This window comes from Carassius carassius, chromosome 20, assembly GCF_963082965.1.
Source record: "Carassius carassius chromosome 20, fCarCar2.1, whole genome shotgun sequence".
Classification (NCBI taxonomy): domain Eukaryota; kingdom Metazoa; phylum Chordata; class Actinopteri; order Cypriniformes; family Cyprinidae; genus Carassius; species Carassius carassius.
This window is the reverse complement of record NC_081774.1, coordinates 16402702-16419230: the sequence shown is the minus strand read 5'-3', so window position 1 is coordinate 16419230 and position 16529 is coordinate 16402702. Positions and strand designations below refer to the sequence as shown.

The 16529-nt window shown below is 36.7% G+C and overlaps 3 protein-coding genes and 3 non-coding genes across 6 annotated transcripts; 4 read left to right on the top strand and 2 right to left on the bottom strand.

Moving 5' to 3' along the window:
• The first annotated feature begins 1128 nt into the window (after window positions 1-1128).
• On the top strand, window positions 1129-3595 carry rps8a (ribosomal protein S8a). Its single transcript, XM_059501877.1, has 6 exons — window positions 1129-1220; window positions 2125-2231; window positions 2455-2554; window positions 2747-2922; window positions 3127-3256; window positions 3438-3595. Exons 1-6 carry the CDS (start codon window positions 1217-1219, stop codon window positions 3545-3547), a joined length of 627 nt encoding a protein of 208 aa, XP_059357860.1. The 5' UTR covers window positions 1129-1216; the 3' UTR covers window positions 3548-3595.
• Window positions 2279-2384, top strand: LOC132097026 (small nucleolar RNA SNORD46). Its single transcript, XR_009422634.1, has one exon. It is a non-coding gene; the product is annotated as a small nucleolar RNA SNORD46 (small nucleolar RNA).
• Window positions 2972-3041, top strand: LOC132097025 (small nucleolar RNA SNORD38). The gene has a single exon (XR_009422633.1). It is a non-coding gene; the product is annotated as a small nucleolar RNA SNORD38 (small nucleolar RNA).
• A 159-nt stretch (window positions 3596-3754) lies between the features above and the next one.
• LOC132097032 (small nucleolar RNA SNORA47) lies at window positions 3755-3890 on the top strand. Its single transcript, XR_009422639.1, has one exon. It is a non-coding gene; the product is annotated as a small nucleolar RNA SNORA47 (small nucleolar RNA).
• Window positions 3891-4501: 611 nt separating this feature from the next.
• best4 (bestrophin 4) lies at window positions 4502-8482 on the bottom strand. The gene is made up of 9 exons (XM_059500895.1): window positions 8331-8482; window positions 7893-7987; window positions 7568-7801; window positions 6322-6476; window positions 6161-6238; window positions 5928-6083; window positions 5763-5843; window positions 5524-5660; window positions 4502-4911 (listed from the first exon to the last, which is right to left on the bottom strand). The coding sequence occupies exons 1-9, from the start codon at window positions 8480-8482 to the stop codon at window positions 4623-4625; spliced, it is 1377 nt and encodes a 458-aa protein (XP_059356878.1). The 3' UTR covers window positions 4502-4622.
• Window positions 8483-9673: 1191 nt separating this feature from the next.
• Window positions 9674-16016, bottom strand: si:ch211-106k21.5 (leucine-rich repeat-containing protein 26). Its single transcript, XM_059501876.1, has 2 exons — window positions 15883-16016; window positions 9674-13205 (listed from the first exon to the last, which is right to left on the bottom strand). Exons 1-2 carry the CDS (start codon window positions 15893-15895, stop codon window positions 12010-12012), a joined length of 1209 nt encoding a protein of 402 aa, XP_059357859.1. The 5' UTR covers window positions 15896-16016; the 3' UTR covers window positions 9674-12009.
• Window positions 16017-16529: the final 513 nt, after the last annotated feature.

The window sequence follows — 16529 nt, the reverse complement described above, 5'->3', positions numbered from 1 at the left end:
GCAGTTTAAGTTTTTCCCTTTTAGTGCCCCCCACAATCTGTCTCTGCCTCCAAAATTGTCTGCACAACTGACCTCATAACAACACAGTGATAGCTGCTGTAACTAAAAAGTAGCCCAGTACGCACATTAAAGCCAAATGAACATGGAATAATAAATTCGCCCCTACCATTTATTACATTTTTTTCTGTTTCAACTGTTGTACATTGCACATCTGAGCTATTTGCACTATATTAATACTGCTGCAAACCTTTTAAAGTTGATAATTTTATGTTGCCATTTTAAATTAATTTACTATCAATTTGGAAATTTTAAAATCTTATTGTACAATGACCAAAAATATTCTATTCAGTTAGCTCATGCTCTCTCTGTATCTAACAAGCCATTTTTCAGTCATAAATTCAGTATAATTCAAATAAATGATGGATTTTGTTAAAGATGAGAGCTGTAGTGAAGAAATGTTGTACATGGCCTTATTGTTATGAGCAACATCAAAGAAGACTTTCTGGTAAATGTCATATACACAAACCTAAGTAGGCTATATCTGAGAGTGAAGTTTTGTGTATTTTTTACGAATGTCTTCAAAATGATTAGAAAAAGAAAAAGCAAACAAACAAAAAACAATCCAATAAAATGTCTTGCCATAATAGAAGAATATGATTTAAAAGCCCCTGCCCTTTTCTTTTATGCACCTAAATCAACTGTTGCAAAAAGATATTCTTGTTGCAAAGTTTTTTTGTACAAAATGTTCAATAAAAAGAAATAAAACAACAATCAAACAATTAATTATTATTAATTTAGTAGATGCTTTAAATCCATTTACAGTACACTTACTACACTATATAGGACCTGTTCGGCAAATTTGTGACTTAAATTCTTAAATATGTAGTATGGTGAAAAATTATATATATATATATATTATACAGTAGTCAACATTTGAAGTGGATCATAACCTTTTATCAAAGTTGTCCTAAAACCTAAAACCAAAATGCGTTCTTGTCTCAGGACAACTTTGATGAACTTTTTTGATCCACAAATGTTGACTACTGTGTAGAAAACACTGGAAAAGCTCGGCATTATAAACTACTAAACGCGTGATGGCAGTGAAGTGTTTTCCCTCTGAGCCAGAAGAACTACTCTCGCGGTATTCTCGCGATATGTGGTTTCTTGAAACCTCCCATGAGCCTTTGCGAGCCCTCTTTCTAGCCGGCGCCTGAGAATGGGTACGTGTTTTTAGATTCTGGTCGCTGGAACAATCCGTCTTCATCTGCTTCATCCGATTATGCTGTTAATTAAACTCACTCAGTGTTATATCACAAAGATAGATTTCAAGCAATATAGTAGCAAATTGGACGATTCAATGTCTTTGAAAACGTTTTTACGAGAAGAGATGGGGAAAGTGGCTGGAGATGTTGCTCAAGATGGCTGCGCGCATGGGGTACTATACTCGAACAGTGTTAAGAGTGCTAAAAAGGCTAGTAGATGTACTCCGAGATGTGTACAATACGGATTTATTCGTAGATATATTATTTTGTCGTTGAGAAGTGTAATTTGGATGAGAAACTAGTAAGCACCCAAGGCTAAACGGGTAGTAGAGTATCTCGACCACTGGAGGCTGCATGGCCAGCTAACGAGCGCAACATTAGCATCGGATAACGTTAGCTTGTAAATGTTTTCCAACATCGTTTGCTTCATATTTCTCGACGCAGACGGTTTCAACTAACTTCACCAATGTGTTGTTTGTGAAGTTTGACCTAATAACGTCTACATTGTTAGCTTATTGCTAATTTAATATTTTAAAAACAATTTCTCATTACTATTCTTATTCGTTCAACTCCTGGATGATTCTCTTCCATGTTGTACTAAAGGTTAGTTTTTAGGGAAGATGACTGAGGGTTGTGTTCCTTCAGTGAGGAAGTTGTACATGGGTGCAACAACATGAGGGCAAGTAAATAATTGTTGGTTAAATGTATGCGCTTGAGTGTGCATGATGAATCCAATTGCGGAATCCGATTTTCCATGCGGATAAACACCTTGGAGAACTGAACACTCAAGTATGCTGTGAAAACATTTGTGTACATACATTCACACTGGTTTCTAATGCATCTCGATCTGTTTACACTAAAGGTATCTCAAGGGACAACTGGCACAAACGCCGCAAGACTGGTGGCAAACGCAAGCCCGTCCACAAGAAAAGGAAATATGAGCTCGGGCGTCCTCCCGCAAACACCAAGGTAAATCTAACTTAAATGCATCTTGCTATCAGAAACCTTTTTGCGACAATGTGGGTGATGAAAGCACGTCCTTAGGTTGGTCATTTTTGGCCGTTTTGGTCAAAATCTTTGACCTCCCAATGTTAGGATTAGTCATAGTTACACTGACACATGGCCGAGCTCAAAATATGTCTTCATTGGTGTGTCACATTATATAAACTCCTATTTATGACTCTCTCTATAGATTGGACCTCGCCGCATCCACACAGTAAGAGTACGTGGTGGAAACAAGAAATACCGTGCCTTGAGGCTCGATGTGGGCAACTTCTCATGGGGATCAGAATGTACGTTTCTGATAAATGTTTTGTGCTGCTTATATGTGTAGCTCTTTCAATGAAGATAAAATCTGTCCAGTTCTGCTACTGAATGTGCTTGATGGATATCATTTAGTTTTCTGAGAAAGACACATTCAACCTGATCTTTATTGCACTGAGCTATTATTGGATGTTTCATTAGAGGCGGTTTTATTATTTCAGGCTGTACCCGCAAGACCAGAATCATTGATGTAGTCTACAATGCCTCTAACAATGAGCTGGTGAGAACCAAGACCTTGGTGAAGAACTGCATTGTCCTTGTGGACAGCACTCCTTACAGACAGTGGTATGAGTCTCACTACGCTCTTCCACTTGGCAGGAAGAAGGGTGCCAAGCTGGTGAGTTCAGTCAGTTTTCTTTAAATTGTTTGGTCTTTTAATAGTGGTCTTTCTTTGATGATAACATTGTCCAGTTCTGCTACTGAATGAAAGTGATGCAGTTTAAGACTCTGAGGAAGGCTTGTTGCTTACAACTATGTCAATACCGAAAACATGCACCGTGATCATGAATATGGCTAATAATTCATTTGTTGGAAAAACCAGACCCCTGAGGAAGAGGAAATCTTGAACAAGAAGAGGTCCAAAAAGGTCCAAAAGAAGTTTGATGAGCGCAGAAAGAAGAGCAAGATCAGTCCTCTGTTGGAGGAGCAGTTCCTGCAGGGGAAGCTTCTTGGTAAGTCATGTTACATGGGGTCTAAATGTGACCTTGATGTGATCGTGATGAAACTTTAACCAGTTCTGCTACTGACACAATAGTGCTGATGTTATACCATTTCTGATAACCACTGAAATGCTGCCTACAGTGACACTGCTCTTCAGTTTGTGTTCTTAATCTACGGTTTTGTGTTTCTCAGCCTGCATTGCTTCCAGACCAGGACAGTGTGGCAGGGCTGATGGCTATGTCCTTGAGGGCAAAGAACTGGAGTTTTACCTGAGGAAGATTAAAGCCAAGAAAGGCAAATAAATGTACAGCTCTCTTTGATACAACCATTAAAGAAAATACCCCAACTCATGTCTTTGCTGTTCTCATTTTGTACAACACCGTGTTCAGTTGTTTTGCAAAAAGCTTTTGATTAGAAAGTTGGATTAGCTGAAAAGAGACTTAATGACATCTTGCAGTAATTGTTTCTGGTGTGCACTGGTTGTTTTCCATGGTACACATTTTAATGAAAGGAGGATTGAGAAAGTTAAGCAGCTGCATTTGTTCTGCATTAACTGGTTATAACCTCCCAGAGAAAAAAAAACAAGTGCTAAACTGCTTTTCATTTTCTGTATGAAGTAGTCATTGCAATACTTGTGTACATTTAAGTCAATTACACATCACTGCATGTATTCTCTAACCGGTTTTATTTTGAAGGGTAAACCATGGAAAGTAATGGCTTCAAAATAAATGAAAATCCCCCAAACTCTGTAATAACTACAGAGTATCTATAGTCTTTGGTTTACGTGGTTTGAAGAAATTAGTTATCAAGTATGATTAAATCAAAGTAAACTTGTAAGTAAAAGGAAAAACATATTTTGTTTTCCTGACAGAAAAACTGAATATTTAGCTATCATTCCTCAGTCTTCACAATATCCTTCAGAAATCATTCTAATATGTTGATTTGCCTCTCAATGAACATTTCTTATCAATAATGTCAACAATTTTGCAGGTCTTTATTTTTGTGGAAAAATTGATGCATTTTTTTTTCAAGATTCTTTAAAAGAACAACATTAAAAATTCTCTAAATTTATTGGTAACTATTTTAAGGTGTCCTTGTTGCATGTTACATGTACTTACTATTATAAGAAATAAATTATGCATCAAACCCTAATCCTAACCAGATAGTAAGTTGTTTCGTTAATTTTACTCCATACTAAAAATATGTAAATACACAGTAACAAGGACACTTTAAAATAAAGTTGTCACATGAACAATTTTGAAAGTGTAAGCAGTGATGAAGGTTCAAATATTGCAGAAAGTATCCTCTCATCCTTGACTGTCCCAAAAAAAAAAAAAAAAATAGTAAAGCAAACCCTGACTGGGGAGTTACATTTATCTATGGCTCTTGGTTTGCTTGTCCCGTAGTTTCAGGTGACCCCAAGAGTTCATCATGGCAGACGTGTTGAATAGTCATGTGATGCTGCAGTGGTGATGGGACGCTGCTCTTGGATGACTGTTCAAGCCTCGAGCTCTCGCCCTTACATTTAGATCGGCAGCAAAGACATAATTGTTGCATGCTCTTGTTCTTCTGCTTTTTTATTTTGTGTGTAGTCGGCCACACGTTGATGGCAAGCATTTGAGTCTTGGGGGTTGGTAAATGTTCCTCGTTATCATCCTCAAGTATCCTAATAAATACAGAATACCAAAGTCAATAATGTACAAAATCTAAGAATAGTTCACCCTGAAAATTTAAATTCTGTGATTAATTACTCACCCACATTTTGTCCCAAACCCATAAGGCCTTCGTTCATCTTTGCAACACAAATTAAGATATTTTTTTATGAAACCCGAGAGATGTGTTGCTGTCTACAGAGGGATAAAAAGTTCTTGGATTTCATAAAATATATCTTAATTTGTGTTCCAAAGATGAACAAAGGTCTTATGGTTTTGAAAGGACATGAAGGTTAATAATTAATGATATAATTTCTATTTTGGGGTTAATTAACCTTTCAAGAGAGTAAATCACAACTTACGAGTTTCAAATCTCAGTTTCCTCATTAAGGAAATCATTAAGTAATTGTGTTTGATAACAGATAACATTTGCAGTTAAACATATATAACCATATACTGAATACTTGGCCCATACGTTAGTTTATTTGTTAAAGTTAAGTTACCAGCCATCGTACATGACTGGGATAATGATATAGCCTACGATCTATTAAATGTCGGTGTTATTAATATTACATATCTTTTTTGATGTTTGAATTATGGATAGGTGTTACAGTCTGTCATTGTACCTCATGTCATGTGTGGAACCCATGAAGACAGGCTTCATAGTAGCTGAAGGATATGAAAGTCCCTTATCCACCCAGTATTTGTCCTTCTCAAGGAGAGGAATATTTTGATGCATGTCATCTACAGCTAGCATGGAAACCTAGATTAAATGAAAAGCATTGCCACAAGTGGTTATGATACAACATGTGCATCCTTAGAAATAGATTTAGTTATCGATTCATGTGTGTACTGATTTACTAACCTGAATGTTGCGATCTATGAGTTGGTTGGTCTCAAAATCATCGTCATCTTCTCCAAATGGGTTGATAATAAGTTCCCCTACCTTTAAGAACATGTTTCCCATTCATTATAGAGAAATCAAACCAATTATGTAATACAAAATATGCTCTTATACTAGCAATCACACCTTTAACCAACCAGCGTAAAAGAAGAACTCCAGTAGAGTGAAAATGGGGACATAAAGATCCAGATGAATTTTGTCTTCATCAGGTTTTTCGGGTTTTACAAACTGCCTCCCAATTAGGCAGAACATAAAAAAGGAGTAAACAGCCACAGTCACTACCTGCATCCAAACAGAAGTGAGATGAGCAGAAGTGCATATGGTGAGCTATACCCATGAAAGATCTAGACGAGCTTCACCTGTGTGTACACTAAGGGAATGCTGATCCAGTCATAGTGGAAGAGCATGCTGCATTTTGATCTATAGTTATTCAGCTCCTGACAAAGAGGAAGAAAGGAAGGAATTATTGCATGTGGTTTTATGGCACACATGCATCATCTTGACATGTTTAAACACTTACATCCATGAGCAGTCGCAAAGCTATGTCATCTTTCACACGCCCTTCTTTCCTCGCTTGTGATGCCAGATTTGCAAACCATGCAAGAGGCATCCAGTATTTGTTGAAGTCGGAGTACAGATGGTTTAGTTTTTTGAGCTCGTCTGTGGTCATGAATCCTGCAAGTAATAATGATATGTCAATTAAATGCTTTCCAGAGTGTAATTCTGACAAATTCACTGATTTTGAATAAGACAATGACATGCTATGATAGATATATTCTTCGGAATCAAGTTAATCGGAATGGCTCATACCAGTGGCTCAGTATTTCCTGCTCCACTTCACCTCCAAGTCAAAATAATTCATATTTTTCCTTAGTCTGCATTTAATGTAATGGTGAGAAATGTCTTTTTATTGAGTTATCCTTGCAAAAACATACATGACCAGAGTAGTCTGATTCACAAATGAATGATTCTTATCAACTGATTTTTTTTTTAGTGAATCAAAAACATACCACACAACTACATTAGTCCGCTTTCACAAATAAAAGATTCTCATGAGCCACTTCATTTTAGTGTATTAAAAACATACAAAGTGACCAGACTCGGCAGCTTCACAAATACCAACAAACACAGAACCTTATCCTAATGTTCCCCTTTGGGGAATCAAATAAGAGCATTTTGGGAAATGTTCTCCAAACTAAAAGGGTCTTTTGGATTATTGTAAAGAAGACATGCCTGGCTAGCCAACAGAGAACATTATATACATGGTTTCATAACGTTCTGAGTGACACTTATGAGCATATTAAAAAGAAAAGAAAATGGGGTAGTCTGCTTCAGTCACAGGATAATATGAAGTAAAGTTCTCCAACAAATGGCTCTCATGGGCCAGGTTTTTTTAGTGAATCGGAAACATACTTTACTAAACGGAGGACTGACTCAGGATCAGATGTCTCTCATGGGCTGGTTCTTTTAGTGAATATATCATAAATCCGAATTAGGTTTGATTCAGTCTAACAAATCCTTAATTGAATTAAATACATCATAACAGCTAATGAATCATTGTCCGACTCACTTACTGAACTGCAAGTTATAGCTAATTTCTGTTCCTGTATGAAGAAGGTTTTGTATAATTAACATTACCAAAATAATAGCAATTCTGTAGAAAACAATGCAAAGGTTCCATACTTTATTAGAGATTTGTTAAACACCTTGAAAATTAATCCAGTTCTTCTATTCCTCCCAAACATTTTCAGATGTGAAGTTCTTACCTGCCTCCACAATGTCCTCCAGAGCTGGGAATCTCTTGCGTACTCGTGTACTGATGGAGCGCAGGATGAGAACCGACGACAGGTTTGCATATCTCATCAGAGTTCTCCTCAGAAGACGGCCTCTTTCATCTGTGCCATGGACATTTCCAGATACGACCATCATCAGGTTATCTGGCAGGGGAAAGCTTGTATACTGACCCCACCAACGCTGAAATGCCTGGGTGACATAGAACCCTAACCAGCACCACAGACAAGTTTAACTTAGTACAAGCAACCCAGAGAGTTAGTAATATCATGTTGCTATGTTAAGAACATTTATTCTCACCAAGAACAAATGACATAGGGATGAGTTTAGCAAACTTGTTGCAATGGCGTGCTAGTCGCTCAAACACCTCCTGTTGTTCGTTATTGAGGACACACCTGTAAGATGCAACATGGATTGATTTTCTGTTATGAAGGGACAACTGTTCTTCATGTGTGCACTTAAATAACCAAGGCCATATCTATGTCTATCAAACTGTTATTTAAAAAGATATCTTTTTAAATAACAGAACTCTAAATAGAAAACTAATTAGTTTTCTAACTAACCTTAAAACTTGGCCTTTCAGTATAAACTGTATTGGCATTAAAAAAAAGTGGCATCTTCTTATGACTTGGCACTCAACATTGCTCGCTTATAGTTTGCTGTGGATAAAAATCTTCAGCCAAAAGAATGTGAAATTGTATAAAATGTGAATTATTAATGTTTTTAATGTCATGATACCTGTATAGAATACTGATGAAGCTGTACAGTAAACAGAAGACCAGGAACTCTCTGTATAGAAGCTTGTAAATGCTTCCTTTCCATCGGAAGAGTAACTTTGTGAAGCCTCCAAACTTAGCATTGGCCACCTTGAGCGTGTAGGATACCGTCATGGTGGAATACTAGAAAAACACTCAAAGAATTAAGAAGTTTGCATAATTCTGTGACACATTTGTCAAATAGAATAGACTTTTAATTGTTGTTCTTACCTTAGTGCTTCAAGCTTGTCTTCTCTTAGAGAGAAAACACACCTCTTGTTTTCTCCTTTATATATCTGTCTTTAACGTGGAGCTATCAATCCATCTTGTGATTTATAGTTTGGGAACCCAGTTTAAAAAGAACAGGTTGATGGTCAACATCAGTTTCACACAGGTCTAATCATTATGAATGATTACTGTGTGTTTATAGTTATAATTTATGACAAGGTATTTTTCACTTGATTGTGCATTTTGCAAATTGGCTTTTAAGTTCTTTGTTTAAAATAATAATTTAAAAAAATGTTTTCTCTTTTTGCAGTGATTCCATAACCATTTTTGGTTCCCCAGAGAACCTGTAGTGAACAGTTCTTAAAAGAACCACTTTTGTTCCTAGTGTGAAGAATCCTTTTGTGTAATGGAAAGGTTCCACGGATGTTAAAGGTTCTTCATGGAACCATAGATGCCACTAAAAATAACCTTTATTTTTAAGAGTGTGATGCATGTTATTAATATTAAATAACAACAAGAATTAAAAGGATTTATGAATTCTAAGATACAGCATATGCAATAAAACATGTATTTCATGAAGGCCGTAAGTAATTATAATAGTAGATGATATCAAGTGCAAACATATTTACATACCTGGTAAATAGCTGTGTTATAAATCCTCTTTCAAATCACAGTCATAAACCATTCACATGTGAACTGGTCATTGACAAAAACACCCAAAACAAGTCATTTTACAACTAGAGATGCAATATATCCAACCAAACAGTGTAATTAAGGTAAAAGAGATCGTTGTTTTACTGAATATATCTATCTACAATCATTTTTATCTAGCTAAAGATTTTCAGAAAACATTAGGGGGCAGTAGACACTACAAGGAAAAGAAAGTATGGAGTTACTCCAGTTTTGGAGGCCCATTACAGAACTTCAATTTACTTCAAACAAGCTGAACACCACTTCCCTCCACTGTTGAATAAAGCAAAAGCTTGATCACTTTTTTTTTTTTACCCAGACTTCCCCTTGAGACATGGTTTAAATATCTTGTCTTCCAGATTAATTCAATTAGGTAAGATGAATCATACATGTAAAACACATCAAGCCATAGTTAAACATGTATAATTTATTTAAAAATTTGCACACAAATCAGTAAAAATCAATAATATATGATCACTTTTTTCTCTTAAAGGAACAAATTGTCATTAAAAAAATAAAAAATTAAATCTCTGTTGAGAGGCTTGAGGGTTTTTAAGCAGACAAATAATTTTGCTAAAAATGGCAAAGCTTTGACATTGATTTATATTTTATTAGGGCATGTTCATAATTGCAGTCATGGTTTAAATAATTACATTTTTCTAAAAGAACAAGTGTTTGTTCTCAGTTGTAATTGTGTCTCTTCAGGCGAGCTTTAACAATAGAAATTTCACAACTGTAAAGTGCCCACAGAGCCCAAAATATACCACTCTGTTCCACAGCAGGCAGGTAGAGATGCCTGTGAGGCCATTACAGCGCTGCAGGTTTCACTGGACGGAGGAACACAATGCTATAATTACAAACTCCCACACAGGAGGAATCAGAGCTAGCTTTCTATTACCACTGAGGGATTTCAGCCTCTAATGAATGGGCTGGGTCATTATGGGAACACAAGCAGATTTTGTGAAGGCCAGTGTGAGACTCTGGAACAGCTATATTCATTTCATACTTGGTCCCTCAGGATTGAGTGTAATTAAAAAAATGTTTTCGCAATGTCAGTTAAACAACCAATGATTAGAGTCTGTCGTCCAATTAACTAACACCTAAAAAGTTCAAAATCAGTCTCAAAAACATGCAAAACAACAATTATGTGAAAAAGCATTTATTTGAAGCCAACAATGAAATATAATTTATCATTTTTAGGATTGTTTGAAGTTATCATAATCGATTCATACAGAAAGTCCAGTGTAACTTATGTGCACCCAAGATTACAAAAACTGCGTGTTTAGTTCAGTGTTGTTTGACCATCACTCTTTTCTGACCTTTTTGTTGCTGACCTTAGAAATTGTACTAGGTTTGTTGACATAGACATGGACTATGGTTATAGTATTTATTATTATTTTGAATTTGCCTTCATTTATATATATATATATATATATATATATATATATTTACGTTTTCATTTTAATTTGAGTTGATCATGTACTTCTGTCATCTTTATTCGTTTTTTTAGTTTGAATTTCTTTTCATTTCATTTTTACTAATTTTAGTACTTCAGCTTAAACCTGTTTTATTTCATTATGCCAATGCAACATCTCTCATTTTCATTTAAGTTTTCACTTTTCATCTAATATTTATATTTGCTTTAATTTCAGCTTTATTTCAATTAATGAAAACACAGTTATAAGTCATTTTGTAGGTAAAAGTTGAGCGTTACTTGTTTTGAATGGTGTACATCACCTCTCCTGCTTAATTTAGGCTTTCCACTGAAATCTGCTTCTGTTAAATTTGACTTGCTGAGTCAGTCTGATCTTATCTAAAAGCCACTTCATTTGACTAGTACAGCTATTTATGTTTATTTGATTATAAAAGTTTATAAAACTAGTTAAAAATACATGAATTATTAACAAAGCCAAAATAATGATTACATCAGCTGAGGTCATCTGTGGAAACAGGCTAGATAGTATTGACTAAATAATCACTGTTTTCAACATTTACGTAGTTACATAAACAGTAACCCTGCAAAGTTCTGTGTAGGAGAGAAATGTTAGTCCGTCATACATCAAATTTGGACAGATTTGATTACTCAAGATAAAGACCAGACGCTGAACTGTGGTCATGTTTAAAGTTCTCTTGTTCTCTACTATTACTTTTCCTCTTCATGACAATATATAAAGTTATATGTGACACCAAATACATTGACTCTAAACACTGTAACTGAATGTGAAACACAAAGTAATATTACAATAATAAAACTTCCTATCTAAATTACAGTAGAGGACGAAGATATAAAAATCTCAATATAATGAAAACATCCAGGGGACAGCTATATGATAGCTTATCTTGGCAACAGACTGAGTCTGCAAACAGCTTCATTTGATACTTCACCAGAACAGTAATTCATTCACGTTGTATGCAAAAGTTATGGCTTCACACGGCGCGGTGACTTCCTTTAACAGCAATGTTTACTGTTCATTTGCAACTGAAGGGGAACTTCATCCTTAATGAAGGAGCAGTCAATTTTTTGTGCAAAAATCTGCTCACACAAACTTCACTTTCAAACCAAGAAGCTTTGTGTTGGCAAGTTGTGATCAAGATGAGCAGTCGGAATCTTCTTTGCAGATTCTTGTTGAAATGACTGGATTCGCCCATGAAATTTGACCAAGAACATGGTTAATGTGACCTCATCTTCAGACTTCCCCAAACTTCTCTGAGTATCTCAGTCAAACACACCATTTCGGCTACTGTTACGAGAGGTCCACACTCTCATACTCTCCATGATCGGAGTCCTCGATTTCAATCCCTGGAACCAGGCTGTAGTATTCAGTGGACTGGGTCAGGTACGCCTTCTCCCGATCGGCTGAGTCCTTCATCACATCGCTCACACTCACCGTGTCCAGGTCCTGCTTTCCCGCGGTCTCTTCTGTGGAGCAAGTGGACGGCAGAGGGGCCAGTGTCTCCACAGAGCCTAGTTTGATCTCCACCTCCTCATAAATATCCCGAGTGCTGCCTAACAAGTTGGATGAGGGCTGAAGCATCAGCTGGTTCTTCAATATGACCTCCTTTCCACCGTCTACAGACACTGCTGACTCCCCTGCTGGCAGTTTGGCATGTGGCCACCTTCCATTGCAATGGGTGTTGTTGGATCTTTTGCGAGTTGCGCTGAACAATGAGCTGTCTTTCCTCTTCTTCTCCCTCCCACAGCACCAGCAGAGCACCAAACTGAGGAGGAGGAACAGGGGAAGCAGGATGAAGAGAGCAGTCAGGTTGGCCAAATGGCACACGTCACTTTTCTGCAAAGACCAAACAGTCCGTCTTGCGAGATTCTGAGGAGAGGCACAGGTCAGATTACCTACGAGGTCCTGAAGGCTGCTGGAATTGGTGTGTGGACCACCTTGAAGGCCTTCCAACAGCGAGCATGTGCAGGCCCAGTGGTTTCCGATGAGCTCCAGTTGCTCTAGCGAAGGCTTAAGCGCTGAATGAGGTAGAGCGCTCAGCTGGTTCCTTCCCAGAATCAAGGCTCGTAGTTTGTCCGAGCTCTGGAGAAACTGCTTGGGCAGATGTTTCAGATGATTTTCTCCCAGATTCAGCTCTTCCAAACTATAGGCTTTAGCTAGGAAGTCATCTGGCAGAGATGTCAGTCTGTTCTGGCCAAGATTCAGCTCCCTCAGTGAACTGACAGCATCACCGACCTGACTGTGATCAATGTGACTGATATTACAGTTACTCAGGTCCAAAACCTGCAGGTGTGTTTGTGACAAAAAAGCCGCCCAGGGAATCTGGTTAAATGTGGATCCTGAGTAGTTCAAGCAGCAAGTGTCACTGGGTAATTCAGATGGAAAGTGAGACAAAATTCTGGCAGATGGACACTCACATTCCTTAGCGCTTCCTTCAATCACATGCAGCATTAGGAGAATCCAAAACCAGCATAAAAACACGAGGCCTGTAACAAACAAGGATAAGAAATAACTTCACACTTAACATATTTAAACAGTGAACTGTGGCATGATCATGAGTGGCACCAAACAGAATGACAAAACACTCATGAAAAAAAAACACTGAAACATCAATTTATTAAAACTATGTATTAAAACTAATGTTTACAAATCCTCATAACATACAGAACTAATAAGATGATTGTACTGTATTTTTATGTGTGCATCACATTTACTTAGTGCATTTAAATAATTTGACATTATAATGTTTTATGTGAAATCTTGGTTCCCTTCAATTTTATTTTCATTTTTAAATATTATTTAATCATTTTTACATTTTATTTTGTTTGCAGTGGGACAGCTGTTTTTTATATAAACTATTGTATTATAATTATTATATATATTTTTATAAATATTTATAATTAAAATTATATGTAATTCATATAATATGTATATAATTTACAGTATACAATACAGAAATAATATCTCATTTGTTATAATATATATATCTTCTTGTTTTTTTAGCTTTTATTTCAGCATCACTGCAGGTACTTAACAACATTTGTCATTAAGAAACACTGAATTTGTTTGTGCCTTTACTCAAACCATCAATACAATTCAACCACAAATAAATTACTGTATTAAAATATAGAGTACTAATCTAACATCTGACATTCCATATTATGTGATTTCTAAAAATTTGCATTCATTTTAAAGTCTACACATATAAGGGGATGGGTTTTCTCCTGTATCTTGTAAATACACAATAAATATATAAAACAATATTTATATATTTGACTAAAACTTGGTTTACAGTGGAGGACTCAAAAGGTTGTCAGTTATATTGATACTGTCAGTAACATTGAATGTTTCAATGTATATCAAAGATGATAAGAGATGCTGACAAGTCGGACCACTAAAACAAACACAAAGTGCTACAGAAAAACAGTGCTTACACTGTCAACCAAAAAATGACTATCCGATTCTACATCTTAAGAGTGAAATATCACATGCACCCTTATTATATCCTCTCTCTCTTTCTGTTCTGTTGTAGCTTGACCTCCAGGGATCTGCTCGCTCAGGTTGAGCAGCATAGCAACACGGCTGGGGCTTCTGCACTGTTGTCACTTGTGTGAGAGGTGGCATGGTGATGAGGGGAGTCGGGGATCAGGAGTCCACACCTCACAGAGAAACATCTTATCTGGCAAGCATGCAGCTCACGGCTGGTTGGGAACTGAACAAATATAGGCTATCACTCACATCCTTTGATTAGCTTCATGAGTAACAATAAGTGCTTGGCTGTTCATGTGTTATTTAATTTCTAAAGATATGGAAACACAAATGCATGCAACAATATATCCTTAAAAACTATTGCTTATGTTCTACATTCATTAGTAAAAATTATACTTTTAGACTACTGGTAAACATTTTTTTTATGATTAGTTTCACAAAAAGGAGAATGCTTCTGTTATCTTGAAGAGAACTTTGCTCCAATATCTTTTCGCCTGCTGAGAGGACTGTACATGTTTTCATTCCCCCACAAGTATATGCCTGGCATCAGACTTTCCTGATGTAAACAATGAGAGAGGAATGTGCAAACCCCCTGACAACACAGACTATCCACATCAGGAACGAGGGAAGAGGAACCAGGCCAATCCAGCCTTGCATTCAATACTGCTGAAACTCATTTTAGTTCCGATATCATCAACTGCTATTTGTTTACCCAACACCAGTCTCAAGATTTTCTGTGACTGAGAGAAACAATATTCAGCAAGCAAGCCCTAACAATCACCTACATTTTGATCTCTCTTACACTCAAACAGGTTTGTTTTTCAACCACGATTGAAAAGTTTCATCATCTATATTGTTTTATAATGAGCCAATTATATGTTCTATCCTGTAAGCCTAAACCAGGCCATCACAGAAACCTTGACCCAAACAAACAACTAGATCCTTTCAGCTATTACAGTGTACTTTAAAAAAAAAAACTAAATATTAATAAAACAAGTCCAGTCTTTGTGAGGAGAGAGGAGCTGAGGGATTCAAAAATTTATTTATAGATGTAGGCCTAACTGTCTAGTCATGAAAACACGAGTTTGCTTAAAAAGAGAAATTACTAAACATTCGGGCCCATAAAAATGAGATCTGTGGAATAAAGAAAAAAAATTAAAACCATAGCTAACAGTCATTTTGGCTGATTGAGTTATCCATAGTCTATATTCTGCAAGGAAGATCGATTCTTTGAGGTTAAAGGTACTTGGAGCAACGTTTGTTCCAACTAAACGGTATTGATAGTGGGGGGATGTTATGCTAAATACAAGTTTTTTCTAATGGTTTAAAGCGATGGGTATGATCAAACCTATCCTACATGATCTCATGGCAGAACAATGTGCACTGTTACACCCAGTTCCAGCAGTTTCCTCTCAGATAGAGGATATTTTATTTTACTCGAGCGAAACTTCTCAGTGCGTCTGCTTAGCTAATAACATAAAACAAAAATAAATTAATACAAAACACAGTCCGATGACAGAAACGGTCAACACATTTATTATTCATAAACGAAGGACTAAAGCAGCCCTCTTCATGTACAAAGTTTTTACCGAAGCAACTTTAAGTTTACTAAAATTTAATACAATGGGTGCAATCGTTCCAGAGCAACAGTGAAGTGTTAAAAGTGGCGCTTACCTTCCGATGTCATTATTGTGAGCTGTTGGTGGAGCTGTCATTCATTCAGATCACCGCAACACAAAGCGCTTAGAGCAGCAGTCCCATCGCTCTCTACTGTACAGTCTCTGTGTGTGTGTGTGTGTGTGTGTGTGTGTGTGCGCGCGCGCGAGCTGGGTGTGTCTTGATCGACACAACACCGACTGGAATGTGCAAATTCTGCTTCCTGTGTGTGTGATGCAGAGGGACAGTGTGTGTGTGTATACAGCGAGGGAAATAAACTTACCTGGCAAGGCAGATCTCCTTCATTAAGGCTACATCATAGGCCTACTGTGGGGTCTGATCCCCGTATTAATGACTTGAATGTTACGGAGGGGAGACTCTTAAAACTGTATATTTATTTTATATATAACTATACAGGATATTAATTTCAACAGCATTTTAAACAACGTTCCAGTTAACCCTAAAGTTAGATAAAAGTCCACAAACCACTTCGCTAGAGACACTCGCAGAGCAACAACACCCGTGCTAGCCTACTGTATGTAAATTGTGAGTATTTATCACTTAAGTTGACTTTCCAATCGCAAATAGTCAAGATTTTTGTATGTTATTTACCTCTTTAAGAGAGCTGACGTTTAGCTACTTGTTCACGGCACTGAAATTTGTCA

Excerpts from the sequence above, each read along its gene's own strand:
- best4 (XM_059500895.1), bottom strand. The coding sequence starts at position 8,482 with ATGACGGTATCCTACACGCTCAAGGTGGCCAATGCTAAGTTTGGAGGC. Across the intron at positions 7,988-8,330 it reads TTCATCAGTATTCTATACAG|GTGTGTCCTCAATAACGAAC; the intron begins GTATCATGACAT and ends TGCATCTTACAG. Across the intron at positions 5,844-5,927 it reads TTTACGCTGGTTGGTTAAAG|GTAGGGGAACTTATTATCAA; the intron begins GTGTGATTGCTA and ends ATGTTCTTAAAG.
- rps8a (XM_059501877.1), top strand. Across the intron at positions 2,232-2,454 it reads GTCCTCCCGCAAACACCAAG|ATTGGACCTCGCCGCATCCA; the intron begins GTAAATCTAACT and ends CTCTCTCTATAG. Across the intron at positions 2,923-3,126 it reads GGAAGAAGGGTGCCAAGCTG|ACCCCTGAGGAAGAGGAAAT; the intron begins GTGAGTTCAGTC and ends TGGAAAAACCAG.